The sequence below is a fragment of the Drosophila obscura genome, unplaced genomic scaffold (assembly GCF_018151105.1).
Source record: "Drosophila obscura isolate BZ-5 IFL unplaced genomic scaffold, ASM1815110v1 contig_179, whole genome shotgun sequence".
Taxonomy (NCBI): domain Eukaryota; kingdom Metazoa; phylum Arthropoda; class Insecta; order Diptera; family Drosophilidae; genus Drosophila; species Drosophila obscura.
In genome coordinates this window covers 2,583,130-2,604,941 of record NW_024542766.1, presented here as the reverse complement: position 1 = coordinate 2,604,941, position 21,812 = coordinate 2,583,130, and the positions used below count along the sequence as shown (strand labels likewise).

At 41.0% G+C, this 21,812-nt stretch overlaps 1 protein-coding gene across 1 annotated transcript; it reads left to right on the top strand.

The window, feature by feature from the left end:
• The first annotated feature begins 78 nt into the window (after positions 1 to 78).
• LOC111079289 lies at positions 79 to 21,021 on the top strand. Its single transcript, XM_022374399.2, is given in 11 exon segments — positions 79 to 230; positions 812 to 1,963; positions 17,319 to 17,425; positions 17,493 to 17,607; positions 17,678 to 18,038; positions 18,113 to 18,327; positions 18,525 to 18,683; positions 18,756 to 19,120; positions 19,185 to 19,718; positions 19,721 to 20,097; positions 20,167 to 21,021. Coding segments are annotated over 10 exon segments (3,021 nt in total). The 5' UTR covers positions 79 to 230; positions 812 to 1,331; the 3' UTR covers positions 20,323 to 21,021.
• The last annotated feature ends 791 nt before the right edge of the window (positions 21,022 to 21,812 follow it).

The following is a 21,812-nucleotide window of genomic DNA, read 5'->3' as shown; positions in this document are numbered from 1 at the left end:
GCTCTTCCCCCACAGAGGAAGGCAGCGATCAATGTTTGAAGTACTTCTGTGGGCTTCGTGGAGCTGCGCGCCTCATTCGCTTGCGTTGGTTCGACGCGTTCACAACGTAATAAATTGCGTATACGAGATACGAGGCGTGTGCTGCGTGTGTTGCATGAATGTGTATCTGATAGAAGGTGCATGAATGAACGAACAACGCCTGTCGGTTGCCTGTGTGCGAGTGTCTCTATGTGAGTTCTCTTTCGATATTTACGAAAATTCACCGACTTCCGTTCCGTTTCTCTGCGCTACGCTCCGGTTTGCTACCTCCCGTGTTTTGTTGGTGTCTTTGTGTGTGGCATAAAATCATTTCTAAATTTATAAAACAAAACGCGTATACACACACACACGCACACTCACACACACACACAAAAATCTGTCCGTCTCCTTAGAGCTTTCCCCGCGCTCGCAGCAGCTCGAGAGAAAATCCAACAAAACAAATATCAAATCAAATTAATTTTTTGTGCAAAATTAACAGAAAGTCGAGACATAGACAAAACAAAAACAATAAATCCCACATCCATACATACACCTGTAAAAGTGCTAAATAACATGCAACAAAAAATAGCTGGGGAGAAATAAAATCTCACGATTTATATATCCACACGATCCAAACGACATACACACACACACACACACACACTATAATTTTCTGCTGCATTTGAATTATATTTATTTGCTTTTGTTATTTTTTGTTTTGTTTTGCTTTTGTTTGCTTTCTATATCAGTTTTTTGAACATTGTTTATTTTCCATTCCACATAAATTCTTCAGTTGAAAGTGAAAGTGCGACGCTGTCCCCCCACGAGAAATGTCGTTGCCGGCGAGAGCGGACAAGTTATGCTAATTGACATGGGACTGAGAGGACAACCAATCGATGCTAAAAGTAGACGAAATCAATGCAGAAAAGCATAGCAAATGCCAGCGGATAACAACGGATAAAACGACAATCTACTCTATGACTTAAATCGATGTTAAATGAATTGAAAACAAAATAGACGCCAACGGATAATCACGTATACAACTATAATCACATATTTCATTTGAATCACGGATAAAGGTAGACAGCGAATAATCACGGATAAAACTACAATCAACTATTTAATTGAATCAATGCTTAAATAGGACAAATCAATGCCGAAAAGCATAGAAAAAAAGCCAACAGATAAAACTACAAAACAAATGACAAATCAATGAACAAAATCAATACAAATTCCAGCGGATAACAACGGATAAAAACAACAATCAAATCTCTTTCACTCGACAAGAAACACACAGAAAAAATTCAACCAAAATGCGCTTGCAACATCGTTATAACCCCAATCCAGCCACAACAACAAAAACGCAGACCATAGCAAATAACAACAACAATAACACCAACACTAACATCAACAACAACAATAACAACAACATCATAAACAACAACAACAACAACAATCACGGTAACAACACAAACAATAAGAGAGCCAAGAAATTGAACAACAACAGCAACGGCATCATTAAATTGCGAACAGCAACAAAGGCCGCCATGCCACCCGCCACACCACCCACCGTGCCAGCACCATCAGTGGCACTTACAAGGCACCACCAAATGCTGATGCTGGATGAGGGCCACATTCAAGCGTCTCTGGTGCCCGATAAACATGAGAATGAGGACGACGAGGAGGAGGAGGAGGCGGAGACCGAAACCGAAGAGACCACAACCACAACTTCGGTGGAGCTGCGATCTTCGGCCAGCTCGCACTATCGGGCCTACACCACCATTCGCAGCAATTCGACATCCGCAATATTGGCCGGAGCGGGTCTGCCGCCATTTGGGGGCCACTGCACGCAGACGACACCCGGCATGCTCTATGCCCGCCCCCGCACCCTCAATGTCCACAATGTGTGTCAGACGCCCGCGCAGATCACGCAAATGTTTTTTGGGTATGTTTTTTCTTTGTTTTCTTTTGATTTCCATTATATTTTGGTTATGACTTTTACTAACGGACTAACAACAACAAAAGACGCGGGGTTATCCGCCCTGAGAGCTCTTTAAAAATTGCTCCAAAAAAAAAGTAGAAGGACTATAATGTTGAGAAAGAGAAAGGGAACCCAAATAGATCTCCCAACACTCGCATATTACTTTGGGTGCACTGCAACGAATGTATCCCTTCACTTATGGGGAACTTTGTACAACGAAGCAAATTAATTGGCAGCATTCCCCAGTGGAAAAGGGTCATAAATCTTTTTTCTACCTAAGTAAACACCAAATAACTTTTCCTGAATAAGAATTTAAGCTTCAAGGACAAGAAATAACCCAAATAATGTTTTAATTTGTTCTGTTAATATTTGCATAGGAAAGCCTTCAAATATTGGAGCAAGATAAATAAAAGTTCGATTTATAGTTTTATCCATTTATCATTCCCTGTCTGCAGTGCTGTTCAGATCTTTACGCGTTGGTCAATCTCTTTGAGATTAACCAAGGTCACCGCCGCCAAAAAGGAATTCCCGGTTGTATATGCTCCAGGGGGGGAATCGTGTAAATATTTATGGGATGGTTTTGATTCAATTGATGGGCCCCTGGAAAATGTATTGCATATGCCGGAAAATGTGGGCTAGTGACCTTATACATAAGGTCTTGATGCCATTAATCAACTTACCCTTCGACATGAAGTTTATTTATTGGTAAATTTGGTTAATTTATCCGGGAATTAAGATGTTCTTTTCGATGGGAAACCTTTATTTATAATTTAATGGTCATTATCCCATAAGTTCTATTGAACTTCAGACATTTTCTGTGATTTATCGTCTCACGATCTGCCACGCCTCGACACCATCATCGGATCGGGACAGGGCCTCACTCTGATCCGTTCCATTTGGTTGCGTTGCTCTCTCTCGTCGTTTCTTTGAGGGATTTTGTCATCGTTATTTTAAAATTGATATATTTATATTTATTTTGCCCGCGCGCGCTCAAAAACAGCAACGACACAGAAAAATATATATTCAATTAAATGAAATTACCATTCCCCGGTTCGGTTCAGTTCTCTCTTTTGGGGCTGTGTGAAAATTCATTGAACTTGATCTTTGTATGAGGTTTTGTCATTTGTTTCTTTCGCTGCTTATACACACACACACACCCATACAGCCATCCAGTAAGGCGCGTGTATTGCATTTATTTATTTTTATTCAAAAATAATAATAACAAAGCATTAAAATGTCAAAGCGAGTGCTGTAAACACGAACTCAGGCATCCAAGCATCCACAGAGTATCGGGTGTAGCGGGTGTATCGGGGTGTGTATGCGATTGCGGAGTATCGAGTACACATGCTGTACGAGCAGATTGAACATTTGTCTCAATTTGCATATAATAAAGTCATAAATAACCCAACAAATTGTCACATTTATAACATATTTATTGAGCACATTGCCTCCAGGCAGTGGCATTTCGTGTGGCATTAACTGCATATGCGAACTATTGATACCCTGTTTGAGTAGTCTTTGGCTGAATGTTTTGATTGAAAGGAAATCAAACAAAGTCATTGAACCTTTCCTTAAACCATAGCCGTAGGTTATTACATTTATCTCTTTATTTATTAATTCATTCTGAAACTGAAAAGGTCGTAGAATATCTCCTAAAACTATGTACGTTTTATCCATGGTGTATCCGCAGATCTGATTGAACAAATCTCCAAACAACTTATCCGGTTATCCAGTAGCCAACACCACTCACACCTTAGAACGTATTTATAGTACAGTGACTACGTTTGCTGGCTTAAAATCAGATAATTATCAAGTTATCCGTAAAACCATTATATATAATAATTATAGCGACTTCTGCATACCCTGAGTTTTTTTCCTATTGTGGATAATATTTGCTATCGAAACTGTAGCCCAAACCAAAAAAAACATACCCTCTAGACTGCTGCGAGGTAACAAAAAAAAAGTTAAATTCATTCAATATATGGTGGGCTCTCCTTCATTGTGGTTCGATGGCAGAAATGTTTAATTTTAGCCATGATCTATCGGCGGCTCTGACCTTCTTCCGTGACACAAACTCACAATTTGTAACTCCATGTGGCACGTGTTGGCGATTTGCTAAGTATTGCCAATTGCCCTGAAAACGGGAAGGGACAATATACGATTACGATTGTGAGTCCCATTGTGTGGCGGCCCTCAATAAAAAATACAACAACAACAAAAAATAAATGAAAAAAAATCGTCAACTAATTTCTGGTCATAAATCACGACGCTCTCTGGCGTTGGGTCATTAAAGACTTTATATGGACCGCAAAAAACTTAAATTAAAAGAGTTGAATGCGTTTGGCATTGTTTTTATTTCGCCTTAATTTGATTGTGCTGCTGAATGGCAGGCAGGCAGCAGGCAGCATCGTCTCTGTCTTTATTCCATTTGATATGTTGATGTTGATGCCTTAATAAATCAACCATTGACCGGGGACAGAGAATCGTCTGATGTGTCTGGGGGTTTATCAAAAGCATTTCCATTCATCTAAATGCCGCGCCGCATTCTTTGTCAATTATTCTACTAGTGGCAACTATTTGTCTTTATTACTTGTATCGCTTCCTTCTTTTTTGGTTTATTGTTTTGTTATTCCCTCTGCATGTGATGTGAAGTGCATTTATCAATTTGTATAAACAAATATACTCGTATTAATTTGTCTCTGACTTCGTGATATTATGCTTTATTTTTAACTTGATTATGGCATAGTACATGGCATCAAAATCCAAGCAGCAATCACGGTTAATTAATTAAATAAAATTCCAATTGTCATTTACTTCCATTTGTCTCAGCGCGGATAATTCAGAGAACTCACAGCACTTTTCCTTAAGCTTTTAGCTTAAATCCCAAATGCAGTAAGCCGCTAATGACAATTGGTTATATTTATAGATGTGTTTTAACAGGTTTTCCAATTTATCTGGTTAACAGAGAAACTCATCATTCTGACGAAGGGACTTTACGGATTACATTGATGAGGTTTTAACATTTATATGGTTATTTTTCTTAGATTTAATTAATCTACCCCTTGTAGATGTGCCTACAAAGTGTCTGGGTATTCTCCATAGATCTCTCATACAAATTATAAGCTGATATTTATGGCCAGAATGAAGAAAAAAATTCCCTAGAAGTGGTCGACTCTTCCGTGTCGCACCCTCCATCTTTCCCTCTATTCCTCTCTCACAGTGTGGCTTAGCAGTAAATGTTTTTTTGTCCAAATGCTTTATTTTTTATTTTATATGATATTAAACAACCAAAAGAATATATCTACACTTTCAAATTAGTTTTTTAAAAGCTTATCCGTAAGATCAAAACACTTATCCGAATGGATAAAACAGTCTGTCAAGCTTCTTTTTATTTGCTGTCATCCATCACCGTACCATTACAAATTTCAATCAATGTCAGGTGGCGCATCTCGTCTCAGAAATACATGGAGAAATCAATTAGGAAAATTACCTGCACTAGCCGCACACCCAATTCTCACACTGAGCGGCGCATTGAATCGACAATGAGAATTGCGAATCGCGAATCGCGAATGAGTGTGCGCTTTCGTTGCGGAACTACGCCAATGAATAATAATGAATAAATGTGGTGGAAAAGTGCATTAATGGGCTAATGGCTAAGCAAATGTGCGCATTAATTATTCATTCGACATAATTGAGAAACGTGCTGTAAACAATTGAAAGATTGCAGAGTGTGGAGAGTGTGGAGTGTCAGCCCGCTGTAAACAGCCATCGGATCGAGTACCAAACATAAATATCGAATAACAAATAGCAAGTCGGAGTACTCCTCCACTGAGCTAATCGGTTAAAAATAGCCCAGAATCAAAACGATTTCTGCAGCGGGAACTGCACTGCAATCAGCCGTACTCGTGCCAGACACTATGTACAGATGTCGATGTGTTTGGGGGGGATGGACACGGACCCTTTTCCGCTTCAGACAATGGGTTATCTAAAGGCCAAACGGCAAAGCCACGAGTGCTCGACAAATACATACTGACATATTACGAGTATTTCTTTTCGTGATTGCCCCGATAATGGCACCCGATAAGTGGAGTTATAGTTGCGATTAGATGATCAATCGGTTGTGGTCATCGCCCAAATGGATTGGCTATCAATAAACTATTGTGGTAACCCATTTCCGTTGAGACCATCCATTGATGTCACCTCCAAAAGAGTTTGGACATGATCTAACCCAATGGCAAAATTTATTTGGTTCGATTTTGATGTAATCTTTGGCATATAAAAATCATGTTGTGGTTGCTGAGCGTGGGAAGAATCCAATTTGCAAAAAATGAGATCATTGCCAGCAGAAGTGAATGTACCATTAGATGGATGTTTATCCGCAGTATCCAAAGATTTCTTATGTCGTCATTCGCTTGCAGCGATCTATGTACATATTTCAATGATGGCCAAATGCACTTGGCGTTGCTTTTCATGGCCAAGAAATTTTCATGTGGTTTTTGGTCAGTGCCGTGGCCCCGGGGGCCATAAAATATTCGATATACAAACTACAAAAAATAAATGTGAAGAGCGCTTAAACAATGTTTTCTTTCTGTATTATTTGATTTGCACTCGTCGCTTTATTTACGCGAAGAAACATGTTCTAAAAATAATATTCCAAGCAAAAGCTAAAAGAAAGTGTGAATTTTTGAGGGCCATAACGCGGAGGCTACTTCATAATTTACAAAGCAAACAATGATCACCGCCAGCCAGCCAGCCAGCCAGCAGCAACCATAACAAACAAAAAATTGTGCATGTGTGTGGAAAGAGCTTAGCAATTTTTATTGCAAAATATAAGAAAAGAAAAGCCATTAAATCATGTGAGACCACAAACAACCAAAAATACATACGAGTATATCCATTTGTGTATGCACACAAAACACGAAAACAATCATTTAGAATGGAATTTTATGGAATGCTCGAATATTGCGTGGGCGGCGCGCAATCTTTAGATGTCTGTCATTTTGGCAGTTAAGTCATGATAATTGTCTGTAGGTTATGGTATGGATATGCACCCGAAATCCGTTCCTATGAGAGAAAAATGCGCTTTCAATTGATCCCCTAAGCAGATTTTTATGGCAGGAAATGCAGTCTCAGAGCAAATTTAAATTATTTTCAATGATTAAATAAAACAATCTTCGACTCTCGATCTATTTTTTTTTTTGTTCTTGAGTGATCTCAGAAAATAGAAGAAAATATGTTGACAGTCGTGGGAGAAGCTTCCAGATGGAGCGACTGCCTTTAATTCCACGCTTATACATATGCTAATGTTTACTCTTGTGTATCTTGTAAATCATGAATCGATGTACGCCCTAATTTGACTTGCAAAACGATGTTTAAACTTCCAGCCTTAAATCTAGATAAATTTAAAGTATTTTCAATGATTCAATAAACCAATCTCCGACTCGGATCTATTTTTCGGTTCAATTATTTTCGTGTGAGACGAGACTCATCGGTGATCTAGGATTCGCTGCTCCATTCGATTGTGTGTGACCTCAGATGCCAATTGGGTTACACATCCGCCCGCCACACACGGTTGGAGTGACTGTTTCTGAGTCACTCCCCAGAGAATTTCACCGATTTGCATTCCCCATTAGTGTGGCAGGCAGTCCGATGCCAGATGTGTGTGTTGTACAACACCCCGATCGATGCCTCACTAACCTTGCGCAAAAAGAAAAAAAAAAATATAATACAAAGCATACATCGGTGTGTGGTGTTTGCTTTATCGTTCGCCTTTAGATCTTAGCTTTTTGGGTTCTTTGTTATAGACGACAGAATATGTAACCTATTTATTTTGGAAATGTTGACCTCATACGCACACACACACGCCCAAGTGGGAGAGAGGCCTACAAATAAGTGGCGTGCCATGCCGTGCATGGGAGTAAAACGATAGCGCGCGCTTCCAAATGTGTCGATGACAACTTCATTAGAGGCAGCAACAGCAGCAGCAGCACCAGCAGCAGCATGTGGCAGCAGCAGAGTGACTGATTGACTGACTGACTGACTGATTGAATGACAGCGGGACAGTCCGTGTAGGCCTTTTGTTGTGAACCGCCAAGCAAGAGCAACGCCTGAGCGCTGCGACGGTCGTCAGTTCTCCCTCCTATCTCGGATACTTTCAATCAGAAAACGATAATTCATGACATCATTCATGGAGGCAACCGTCCGTAACGATATCCGTACGCTCTCCGCCTCAGTGGCTGGCTTAATTAGTAATTTAACACAATATTAAATAAATGAATGGCCGACCACCACCCCTTCTGCTGCTGCCTGTGCTGCTGCTGCTGCGGCTTTGACTGACTCGTTGTAATACCTATAAATATAATCCACTCTATAATTTCTTTGTTTCCCACCATCCCACCATGACATCAAATGTTCGTGAGGCGAAAATCCACTTGGAACCGATTTTCTGATAATCGGAATTTCATTGAGAACATTTTTACCGCTGCCCCGACTGGAGGCAGCAGACAGCAGCAGGCAGATATTATATTGGGAAATCAAAAGAGAGGCATGGAAAACCACTTGCCGGAGGAAGCACTGCACTGGCACTCTCGGCAGAGGGTAATCAATTCGATTCAGTTGCCCGCGTGCGCCCCTAATGAGCGGTTCGGTTGTGTGTCTCAAGAGCTCGAGGCTTGGAGTCGCGCCCCCCTCCACTACACACTTTCAATCAATAACTTTTTGAGGATTTAGGAACAAAAAGGATATTAATTCGACAAATACTTCCAAGAGGAATTTTACTTTGTTTCGTTCCGTATAATGGAAATATTTTCGAATTAAATACAAAAAGGATTCACTTTTTGGGAATTTCTTCTTCTAACTAAGGTAATAACTCTTCTCAGGCTTAAAACAAAACAAAAGTTAAAAAAAATTTAAATAAATGAAATTAATTAAAAAAAAAAATTACATTAATAAAATTATAATTTCTTAATTTAAAAGAATTCCTTTAAAAAAAAAACAATAGGAAAACAATTAAAAAACAAAAATTAAATATATTTTTTTGGATTTGTATTAGTTTTTCATAGCATTTTTGTTAAGAATTTTTCAACCAATATGTCCTCAAATTTGAAAATATTTCACTACAAAAATCATAACGTAAATAGGCGAAAAATCCTGTAAGAAATGTATAAGATTCTTCTATATTTCTTATAGGATTTATAAAGGACTTTTTTAAATTATAATTTAATTTATTAATCGAGTTTTCAAATGAGAGAAGGTATTCAATTATTATAATTTCTATTTTAGGCATTTATACGACTGACATTCTTTGGATATTATTGATAGAAATGCAGTCAGTATTATACGACTGTTGTCCGTTGGCTATCGAAAGTCTCGGACAGTCTAGGGAAGTCTTTAGGGTCTTTCTTCCATAAATGGCAAGACCATAAAAATATGGCCGTATGGACATATGGAATGTTGGATGGCCCATGTTTTTTGTATAACACTTTATGACACTGCCGTCAGTGCACAATTCTATTACGACTCTCGCGTAAGATATCAAAAAGTTTTATTAGCGTAAAGAAAGTCTCAGTTTCTCGATTCTTTTTGTGGAACATGATCAAATCGCGCTCGTTCAGCAATCTCAAATCAATTTCCGTACACATAGAATCGATTGCACACACAGCGACACAGCAACAGGAAAAAAAAGGAACAGAAAAGAACTGAACTGAAACCTAGGTCGGATTCAGACCACAAAAAGTTTCGATTAGATTAGATGCCACTCTCCGATAGGACAAATCACATTGTACACTCCATTTGAGCGACCCAAAATACATATGATTGGAAATCAGACATTTAATCGATTCGGTGTAGATCCACAGCTGCGTATGGAAGGGGAATGGGAATGGGAATGGGGAATGGAATGAATGGATGGATGGAAATACTGGAGTCTGAAATGTTTGCAAAGGTAAACAAATTGCTCGGTAAAAAGAGTGATATCATTGGCGCTCTACAATTTTGGTATACAGTGAAATAAATAAATAATAAATAAATACAGAAATGGGGAGAAGGCAAATGCTCGTAAATATATAGAAATGCGAAATGCGAAGCTTAAAAATAAACGTTGATGTCACAGCCGAAAAGACGAATAGACAAAGTGGAGACAGACCTCAAAAGAAAAGAAAAAAACAAAAAACAAAAAAGGTTATAGGACAACGACACTCTGTAATCAAGATACAAGAACCACTGAAGCCCACAGAGAGTCCCAGAGTCCCAGACCAAACGATGACGCTACATTTTACGAGTACGAGTGAATCTGTATCTTCTGCAGACAAAACTACTACTACTACTACTACTACTACTGCTCGTATCTTCGGTGCTGTCCGTGGCCTAACTGCTTTGTGAAAGCTTCTGCCGCATTGTTCTCCTTGTGTTGGTGGCCCTGTTTACCCAGCAGTCCCAGCAGTAGTCTCCTCTCTGTTGCTGTCTCTCTATAAATAGTCGCTTGTCGAAAGGGGCCAAGATGAACAGCGGTCTGCATGGGTAGAAGCAACGTTTTAAAAATAAAATACACACAACACAACACAGCCGATTAATCAGATATGGAGGCTTCGCTTGAGGTAGGGTTTCGGCCTAACGAGTGAAGCGAAAGAAGCCGCAGAAGCACGCCGGAGAAGGTGGTGGCTAATTATCATGGCTAAGAAAAGAACAAATAGAAGTGAAAGATTTCTCGTTATGGCAGGCTTCAAGAATATAATCTTAAAGTGACTTTTGGTAAGACATTCGTAAATATTTGTATAAATTATACGATGGACAGGAGGAGTAGTCAACGAAAATCCATTAATTAACCGCATAAAAGTACTTACCAAAAATATAGAATTAATATAGAATGTATAGAAGAATTCTGGATTAATATAATAATTCAAGTTTCGCCTTCTTTTCAATTTCCGCCTGGATAAAAAGATTCTTTATCTTTTATGTATATTATAACTTAACTCCTCCTATTGCTTGGCCAAACACAATTAATTGTTCAAATAGTCAAACATACCCACCCCCAAAACGAACCCCACCTCCAATGATAAAATTCCATTAAGAACCTCACGTAGTAGGTCGGGGCATTACTTTTGCACCAAATTCCCTATTAAACGGGGATTATAAATTTGATTTATTGACAGAGGCATGGGGAATGTCCATAGTAGTAGGTGATAATAATATATAAATGTTCGCGGTGAGGGGAGATTAAGATACCAAGAAAATGCCATATAGAGTTGTACGAGAGTTCAAAGAGCTGTGAAATGACGTCAGAGCAGGGGCCATTGATAAATAATCGTCAAGAGTTGCTAACGATAACGGGACCGGGGCTCGGTGTGGATTGTAGAAGGTGTAGAAGACGTAAAGTGGAGTAGCAGCACTTGTTAAATAAATACAAATAAATATACGAAATGCGTTTCGTACGTTTAAAGTTTAAACAAACACAAAAACAGCTGTTCGCCCAGAGAGAGAGAGAGAGAGAGGAAGCCAAACAAGCCAAAAGCTCTCTTTAGTTTTAGCTGTTCTTTCGCTCGCGCTCTTGCAGCCGCTTCCTCTCTCTTTGGCTCTTTGGCTCTTTGCCTCTGCGCCAATGTTGTTCTGTCTTTGCTCTTTGTTTGCTTTTACTCACTGTGGCGGCGGCGGCGGCGGTGGCAGAGCAGCGTCATTTTTATTATTAGTTATGACCTCATCATCGATTATTGCTGAGAGAGTTTTGTGCCTCTCTGTCTCTGGGTGTCTGTGGCTGTGTGTGTGTTGTGTGTGATTGAAACGAGTCGTCAACGGAACGGTGTATATCGCCGCTGCTGCAGCTGCCCCCTGCCTGTGTTCTCCTCCTCTGCTGCTGCCGCCCCCGCCCCTTGTGGCTACCTGTTACCTGCCCAAGAGTTACCTTATATCGTATCGTAGGCCCGGCCCGGCCCGGCCCGGACCGGCCAGAGGCGCCACAAGACTTGTGCAAATATCTAACACACCTTTGAATTTTGAGTGAGATTTACTCTGTTCTCCTTCTGCCATACATAGATCGATGCTGATTAGCTCCGATAGAGAGACAGACAGACAGATATGTATGCATGTCCGTCCGTCCGTTCGTTCGTTCGCGTGTGACATGTGTTCTAGTATCAAATTGTAGACAAATATTTTGCCACTGAGTGTTACGTTACCAAGTGTTAAATGCAAATGTATGCGCCATAACCCATAGATATTTATGACTGTTTGCTTTGTCATCGGTAGAGTTTAGAGGTAGGAGGGGTCTTCACACGTATTATAACAGATCTTCATGTATTTAAATCTACCGATAGTTGTAGCTGTTTTTGTTGAAGCTGTAGCTGCAACGGGGGTCTCCATCTATCACATAAATCCGAACTTTCCTTATTCTATATTTGTCTGTATCAGTAGTACAATTTTAAGGCTGAAGGAAACTGTTTTTCTGCTCAGCGCTTTGGAAACCCCTTTCGAAATTGATCGATAATTATCGATAGTGCCTGATAGTTTGATCTGTGGTCTTTCTCATCACTAGAACCCGTAATCGCCCCTACGCTTGCTTTACAAACTGTCAAAAGCAAATGCTAATTGTATGCTTAGGCGCATGTGTTAATGATAATGTTGATTATTTGTTTTGTTTGTGGCTAAAACTAGCGACATTCTCACTCGCTGTCTCTCTCTCTATCTATCTCTCTGGCTCTCTCGTTGCTCTGGCTCAGAGTTCAATGTACATTTTGTGTCATTTTGCTCAATTGTATTCGGAAATTGTTTATTACTCATTAATAAGGCAGTCGAGAGCGTGGGTCAATGAAATCATTTGCACAAATGCATATTTCCTCCCTCCCCCCCCATCTTTCTCCCTCTATGCGCTTCTTCTTATTTTTTTTTAATGGGTTTTCGTGTGATTTGCTGTACTGGCCGAAAGCAACGTCATTCAGCTTGGCCCCAGGCCAAAATAATGATTGCATGCGGCATGCGGTGGCGATGAGACGTTCATTCATCACTTGCGGAAATGCTGATCTGCTTAACACTCTGATCTACGGGTGTGGTGTCTCGTTTGTGGTTTATCCATTGACTGGTAAGGCGGCAAAATGGACTGAGGAAATGCTTATCAGCTGACTGGATAATGTCGGATATGGGAAAACACTACACAAAAGTGATCATTTATATTGTTCGAGTGTCTCAATTAAATGACGTGGGCTAAGCTATGATTATATATATATTTTTTTTTTTTATTCGAATAGCACTGATTTAAACTTATCCGCGGCTTAGTTACAAATCGGATAAAGTCGGATAAGTCATTTTGGAAATTTGACGATACATTTTTAATGTATTAAAACAGATAAAGCCAGAAAAAAGTTATCCGTTGATTACTTCGAGTTTGGATTAATCTGGATAATCCATTTAAAGCTTTGGTAATAAATAATAATAATAATAATTAAAGTTAACATACTTTATTCATTAGAATGACAGGGAATCCCCAAATTAAGGATAATAAAATCGCGCGCATGCAATACAATATTTATGAATGGATTTTCACAGATAACACATATCCGTTTTATTCCGATATGTATTATGGGAATAGCACTGCTCATAGATAACAATATGGAAAGTCGTTGAACGCAAACCGACCGAGGGGGCATTGCTGCATAATATAATTTCCAACAAATATCCCATTCATTCATTACAATGATAAAATCATATTCTGATCAATGGATATTAAACGAATAATTGTACTTAGTATTAATCATGAGCAGGAATTTCCATTTCTCAGTTCTTATCAAGCTTATTAGTCTTATTAGTCCATAAATGGCTTATATTAAGCAAATGTACACTTGGCTTGTTGCATTATAGGCAATTATTATCTGGCAGATAGCCAGACCATAGATTGCGTTGCCTTGATTCATGTAGAAACGTTTAAGGCCTTATCAGCAGTAGGGCCAGAAGCAGCAGCAGCAGCAGCAGATTGCAGATAACGAACGACTCGAGACAAGAAGAGCGAGGACCTTGGCTCGTTAACTTGGTCTTATCTGCAATGCCCACAGAGCATTTAATAGGTCACGGCGTATTTCCGGTAGTCCAGTCCACACTTTACAGACATTTTATCTTACTCATGCCACTCTCTCTTGTGGTTGTACGGGGTATATCTCCCCTCCCCACCGATACGCTCCCTTTGTTAACGCATTATTCCGCTCCATTGCCCCCAGAACAGCATAAGAAGACAACGAGAACGCAAAACTTGTTTACCACTAAATGTCGTCGCGGTTTTAGTAGCACAACATCGTGTCATCAGGTTCTTAGAATCCCATTTCATCATGAATTCTGATTATGAATCAGACACGAAATCCATTTGGGCTCAAAACTCTGTCCAGGAATGTTTTCTCTATTTTTTTGTTTGTTTGTTTGTTTATTTTATATGCTTCGATTGTTTAATGAATCGGAAAAAATTCCATGTCGATTTTTTTTTTGTTTTACCTGAAGCGCTTTTTATTGAGAGCTTATTTTTTGTTGGAGTACTTTTAAGTGCCTTTCAGTAATACAAAAGGGCTTGGAAGGGATGAGCAAGGGTATAAAAATACGGAATTTATGTATGGGTGGATAGACATTAAAACTTCCTGGATCTCTACAGTTCAAAGTATGAGAGAGAGCTAATGCTAATGAAATATCTCTCACACTTCTTAGACCTAAGATACAAAAATATAAAACCATAGGAAAATAAATTAGTAAACTTCTCTTAGGATACCAAATTTATGGCAGAATTGATCGATCTACACGATAATAAATAAATAAATTATCGATAGCTGATAAAAAAGCAAATTAAGGAAGGAAGCCCCGGAAACGGAAGAACTTTCCGTTTCATTTAAATGATTTCCGTTGGGAAACAGGTCTCATTATTGTTTACGAAAAAAAAGTCTGTTAATTGCATTCATTGATGCTGTGCCCTGCTGTGATGTGATAATTCTGCTGCACTTCCTTGTGTCCGAACCGATCGCATCCCACACTCTTGCTTTTTCGTTCCTCCCCCCGGAAATGTTTTCACAGCCAAAATTTGTTCATCGTCTGGCGGCCAATGCTCTTCCTCTCTTATGGTTACTTTTTTTTCTGTTTCGTGTTCTTGTAAACAAAACATAAATTCAGCTTCGCTTCGGTCTGTTTGCCATAAAAATACCAGCAACAAAACAAAAAAAAATGAGGGGAGAGAAAAATGTTACGATTATGGCGCAACTTCACCCACACATCAGAAATCAAGAGCCAAGAATCAGTCCAAAAATAGAAGAACCAAACAAAAAGCATAGAGAGTGGGGCAGAGGCCGGGCCAAATTTAGTAAATGATGTGAAGCTGTGGGCGTGCCACAGAAAACGGTGGTGTCGCCTCCACCAGCTTGCTGCTGCTGCTGCCACTGCTTGCAGGTCGATGCAGTCATGTAATTGGCATCTAGACACGTTTGACCGCCGCCTGCACTTGCTCTTGGCTCTTGGGTTTTGGCTCTTGAGTCTCTCGCTCTGTCTGACATAATCGCTTGGCATTTGGCTTTAACTCTCTCTCTCTCCCCCCTCTCCCCCTCTCTCTTTCTCTCTCTTTTGGTCAACATGTTGCAAGAGTTTCTTTTAACTTTTTGTTGCATAGTTTATGTTTTTTGTTTCGGGTTTCAGGTGCTTTCAGCTGTGTGGGCTGCAGACAAGTTTTTTTTTTATTTTTTGTTTGGATGCCATAAAACCAAAAATGTTGTTCCTCGTTTGAGATCTGTCTCTCTAGCTGTAGATTTCATTCTTTGGTTGTTTCTACGTTTTGGTAGAGATGGAAAAATTCTAAACTTAAAAGTATTTGAGCTATGGATAATGTAAAAATGATCTATGATTCACATAGGATTTGTTTCTGAATTCAGGTTGGCACTAAGAAAGGATCGAGAAAGGATTTATCTTATGATTCGCAGTGCAACATTTTGGTCTGGGGATTGACTTTTGGTAATCGATTCAATAAGAAAATTTCCACGTTGCAAACTGTTGGGAAAACCTGTATTAATTCTCTCTTTCCATAAATTGTTTTTGTGTTATGCCATTGAAAGAAACATATTTCAATTTTGATTTGTTTTCTGACTTTGATTTGTCACTGGACTTGGACTTGACGTCATTTCCATTCCCATTCCCATTCGCCACTGAAAGCTCGGCTCTTCCTCTTGGCATTGGCCGCTGCTGTGAGCGCTCTCTAGGCATTGATAAGCCCACCCGGTAGCACAGCACAGGGAGAATGTAAAACGGTTTCTCAGCAGGAAATAAGTATATAATTGTATTTCAGTCGCGATTCTCCACTCAATTGGAATAAAACAGGGCCGACGGAAAAACAGAATCATTTACAAATGATTTGCGCAATCAATTACAAAACTTTTGTCCAAAACAACATCGCAAAAAAGATGCAGATATGAGCAATATATAGCTACATATATAGCGCCAAAATTGTGTTATAAATATTTCAAACATAAAATAACAAAACAGAGAAACAAAAACAAAGTGAAACAATTTCAAAATGAAATGGAAATCAAGTAACTGCGTCGCAGAGAAATATGGCTATATACGATAAATAATAAACCCATTTATACACCCGCGTCTCCGATTGCCAGCTCTTTGTGGCATACGCTACGTATACGCGATATTTAAATTTCCATTTTGCTCAAATGATGCAATTGTCAGTGCCCCCGCTGTTGTTGATGCTGCTGCTGTTGATGCTTCTGGTGATGACGATGTCTTGCCAACACACGGAAGAAGAGGCAGACGAAGCTGCCACAAAAATCTCGTAATATTTCATATAGACTTTTTGTTGTTGTTGGTTTCCCTATTTATGGCGCGCGTACTCGATTGGGTGGCACATGTTTCGATGTGTCGCCACTGGGAACGTGACTGGCATACAGATTGTGGCATTATACATTGCCACTTATAGTAGGAATCGGACTGTAGGCTGTCGGCTCTGGCTGTCGGCTCTGGCTGTCCTTGAGGGAGTTCATTCATTGTTCGCTTATAAGGAGCACCAGCAAAACAGTTTCCCGAATTGATTTATTTGGGCATTTTTTTTAGCATTAAATAATTTTAGCAAATGTGGAAAAGCGCGTCAGCACTATAATGAATGATTGGATGATGCTGAAAATTGCTCCACGATCGAATTTATAGAATCTTGGCCAGAATTGTTCAATAAATTGCTGCCATAAATGATTTACTTGCATGGCAAACGATTTAGAGGCACTTATCTATTTTTATTAATTTTAATGAGTTTACCATTTATATTATTATTATTATTATTATTAATATTTCTCCTCCTTCTTTTTGTTATTCTTTACAGAGAAGTCCTGAATGCATGGCGTGCCAAGGCCCGCTGCAATGTGGTGCCCGACGAGCGCACCCAGGAGCTCTTCCACGAGCTAAGCTTCCATCCCAGCCAAAAGCAGAGTAAGTACACTGCGCATTCATTATCCGAATGCAACTAATTAATTGATTTTGTTTTCTGTCTTTACAGTTAGCGAAATGCTGCAAACGGCCAAGAAGGTGGCCCGCAAGGGGGGCAGTGGACAGCCCAATGGTCTGACATTTGGACAATTTTGTGTACTGGCTGCAGATCTGAAGCGTTTTCGGTGAGTTTTTCTTTTTTATTATGATGAGCCTTTCGATTTAACTAATTTTTGTGTGCATTTTTGTCGGCAGTGCTTCAACGATTTCGAATCAGACATCAAACTACTGCGAATATCAGCAACTGTCAGCGGGCACAAGCTCTCTGCTGCAGCAGCAACAACAGCAGCAGCAGCAGCAGCTGCTGGATGATGCACCATCGACTGCCGCCTCACCCGCCGCCTACAGCCATAGCAATGGCAAGAAGCTGGACAATCATGGCACCGAACTGCGCAGCACCAAATCCTTCAGCAGTGTCGATGATACCAAAAAGAAAAAGAACGCCAGCAATGAGCCCGTCGAGGTGTTCCTGGGGGGCTCCTGCAATCCCACAACGTGGCGAGCAGACGTTGCCATACCAGCCTTGAAAGAGCTGGGCATTTCATTCTATAATCCTGTAGGTCACAAACACACGCACAAATAATCCAGAAAAACAATTACTTATTTTAGATTGGTTCTTTTTTTTTTTAGCAAGTATCCGATTGGACGCCCGATCTCATCGAGCTCGAGCATCGAGCTAAGGAAAAGGCCCGTGTATTATTCTTTGTGATGGATTCGGAAACACGCGCATCTGCTGGTGCCATCGAGGCGGCACACATAGCGGGTCAAAACTGCAAGCAGCTGGTGTTGGTTTTGCATCCGTATAAACCAAATCAGAAGATACTGAATGAGCCTATTTCACAGCAGTACGTAAAGCAGTCTCAATGAAAGATTTATGAATTTAAGAGCTATAGGAATTGCTGATATTTATCATAGATTTATTTAATGATTTTATTCCTACCAAAAATCATGTTTATTTATTTCCAAAAGCTCCTAAAACGCATTCGTAGCGCATTGCCTCAACTAAAACTAATTTATGCCCACTGTTTTTTTTTTGTCACAGAGAATACCTCGATCTGACCCGCAATCAGATGATACTTAAGGAGCTGGTCTCCCGTCGCGGTCTGCCAGTACTGGAGAATATACCCTCGGGCTTGCAGCGCACCAAGGAAATACTGTCGGGCATCAGGGATCCACCGTCCAAGATATCTTCCATTTTAGAGTGAGTTTAACTTACATTTTAAATATAAATTTCTCTTACTTATATTTATTTTATTTTGCTTACATTTTGCAGTACCGTTCGCGGCGCCTTCGATCGCGTGAATCCGCAAAGCGATCTTCTCACCGTGGAACAGTGCAAACGTGCTCTCTTATTCTTAGGCTATGCTCAGAGTTTAGTTAATTTAGATAATCTAACCAAGATCATAATTAATCAGCGCGAATCGCTGAAATTCCTGCAAACGCACAGCTCAAAGGTCAAGGAACCAAATGAAGATGCCGATCTGCCCATACTGGCCAACCAGGAGCTCATCGACTTTGATCTATTCTGTGTGATCTCGGCCTACCTGTCCGTCCTGCAGCAGGAGATACACGAGAGTGGCTGCATCTCGCCCATCAAGGGCACCAATGTGCCACCGCCTCAGGTTTACTTTACCAATGGTAGGCCGCCCGCTATACAGACCTCGGACATCTGACTAATTCCTCTTTTCATTCATTCATTCAGCACCTGATGTGGACATTTATTATTCGGCCAGCAAGAACATCTCGCGCACCTCGAGCAACGCCAGTGTACCGTCCAACAGCAGCAGCGGCATTGGCCACGATCTGGAGCGCCAGAGCCTGTTCGAGCAGCTGAGTCGCAGCCGGGACAGTGGCACCTCCTCGCCGCAGCCAGCCGCCGCGAGCAGTCTAGGTAAAAGCCCCAAGCCACAGATCTTGCTGAACGTCGAGTCCATTGAAACAACCGAAATAATCACCACCAAAACGATAGAAACCAAGCCAGGCGGCACGCACCCAGCGTCTGTGGCGTCCGTGGCCACTGAGGAGGAGGAGAGTGACTCCAACGATTCGGTCTTCTCGAGCAGCAGCTCCATTGCCAGTGCCGGGGATGCCCTCTGCTGTGGCGGACTCGATCTGCGTGATGTCTATCTGGGCGGCAGCTGTGTGATGCGCACCAAGTGGCGTCAGGAACTGGCCGTTCCCTACCTGCAGTCGAAGAACGTCAGCTTCCACAGCCCGGCCCTGCACGAGAGCATACAGCTGCAGCCCAGCCGCAGCCGCAGCCGCAGCATCAGGCGCAACAGCAGCATCAGCAGCCAGGACAGCACGAGCAACAGCAGCGCTCGTTTGTGCGCACGCGACGAAAGTGCCGCGGCAATCAGCTGCAGCTGGAGGAGCAGGAAGAGCTGACGGTGGCCGAGGAGTCGCTCAGCTGGTCACTGCCGCCGGTGGCTGTGCGCCAGAGCCTGTACAATCCCTCGCTGCTGGACTCCAGTCGAGTGCTGCTCTTTGTGATCACCAATGAGACGCGTTCCCTGGCCCCCATGACACTGGCCGCCCACTGCATTGGCCTCATGTACAATGTGGTGCTGGCGGTACAAATGCTGCCCGAGGATTGTGTGCTCGGTGGCGAAAAGGTAAGTTAGGGGATAGAATTGCATATGAATTTGGATTGCTAATCAATTGGGTTTTGTTTTGTCTTGCAGCTAACTGTGGCCGCCATCAAGGACTACAATCGCGGACGGTCGTACCTCATCGATTTGGCCAAGCGGCAGGGTGTGCCCGTGTTCAATGATATACGGGCGGCCCTCGACTGCACCGTGGCCAAGGTGCAGGCGTACAACAATCGCGATCGTTGCTAATTTCGTACCTGTATTCAAGTTCCAGCACGTGACAATTTTAAGCTTATGTCTAAACTAAATCTTTCTATAAATCCTAAAATCCTAGTGCAATCCTATATATTGTTTTCTACGCCCGTGACCATGGCCCCCATACCCCATGCCTCCTACCACTAATCTAAATGGTTTATAATCGTATTCTGAGATCTATCCCCCGCCCCCGCTATACATCTCTTTATAGTTAATTCTATGCGTAATACGTAATAATTTAATATTAATTTTATAAGTGTAAAACCACTAAAATGTCGTCGCCCAGAGAGCGCATTTCATAACCCTATGGAGGCGGCTTGGCTTCTTCGGTCTCTTTCGGCCTCACAACCCCCCCTCCATATATGATAATTTATTATAATTTATTTAACATATATGTACGATTAACGAGTAAAATCCATGTAGTACATGTGCTAAACCTTAACTGTAAATATCCACACACAAAACATGTACAATTCTAATGCATAAACAATGCAAGTAAAAACAAAACTAAACTAAACTATATATATTTTATATATTCTTAGCGAGCATTCAAATATAATTAATGTAATAATTACCATATAAAACCCAGATACCCCTACCCCCTATATGATACACGCATACAGATAGTGACCCTCCCCCACTGTACCAGTTGGCTGGACAAAAAATATCTCAATAAACAAATTTTTCTAACATATACTTGACGCAGGAATGAACTGAACTGAACTGATTTATACCAAGGAGAAGTATATCACTATGGCATTAATAAAATAACCAAGAGTAGTCATTAAATATCATGTATGTGAGTGCCAATATAAATTTAAATCTCGCGCGGTTTAAAAGCTTTCCGACTGTCACTGAAAAGCTCCTGGCAACCGCTGTGAATTGCATACAAAAAGTTTGATGGAAAGCGCTGTGTTGTGAATGGCAGCTGCTCACCCTCACCCACCTCCCCCCACGATCAGTGTGATCGTTGCGAATGGCAGGGCACACTCTCACTCTCGTCGCAACTAGTATTTGTTGCTATATCTGCCACCAGCTCCGTTTAAACTTTAGTTGAAACAATAAAATGTGATTTTCCAACTCTGCCCCCTGCACACACGCGTTCCCCATCCGTGTCAGTGCGCGCTCTCGCGTGTGTGAGTCTCGAGTGTGTGTTGCTAATATTGTTTAGCCCCCCTCTGCCGAAATTGGCGACTTTGATTTCAGTCACCAAATTGAATCGAATCGAATGTGGGGTCCGCCGGGTGTACTACTAGCTCTGTCGTTCTGTCCGCCGTGTGGAATGTGTAATGCGAGAGCGCGCTAGTGTGTGAGAGTGTCAGCGGGTTCAATCAACTGTAGTATTCCAGTAGTATGACATTCCGCGACTAGTCTGGAGAAACGGCAACAAGATAGTTGAAAGAGCGCCTTAGCGGAGAGAGCACAGAAACATGCTTAATGGATGCCATTAATTGCTATATATAAACATTAAAATAAATTCATAT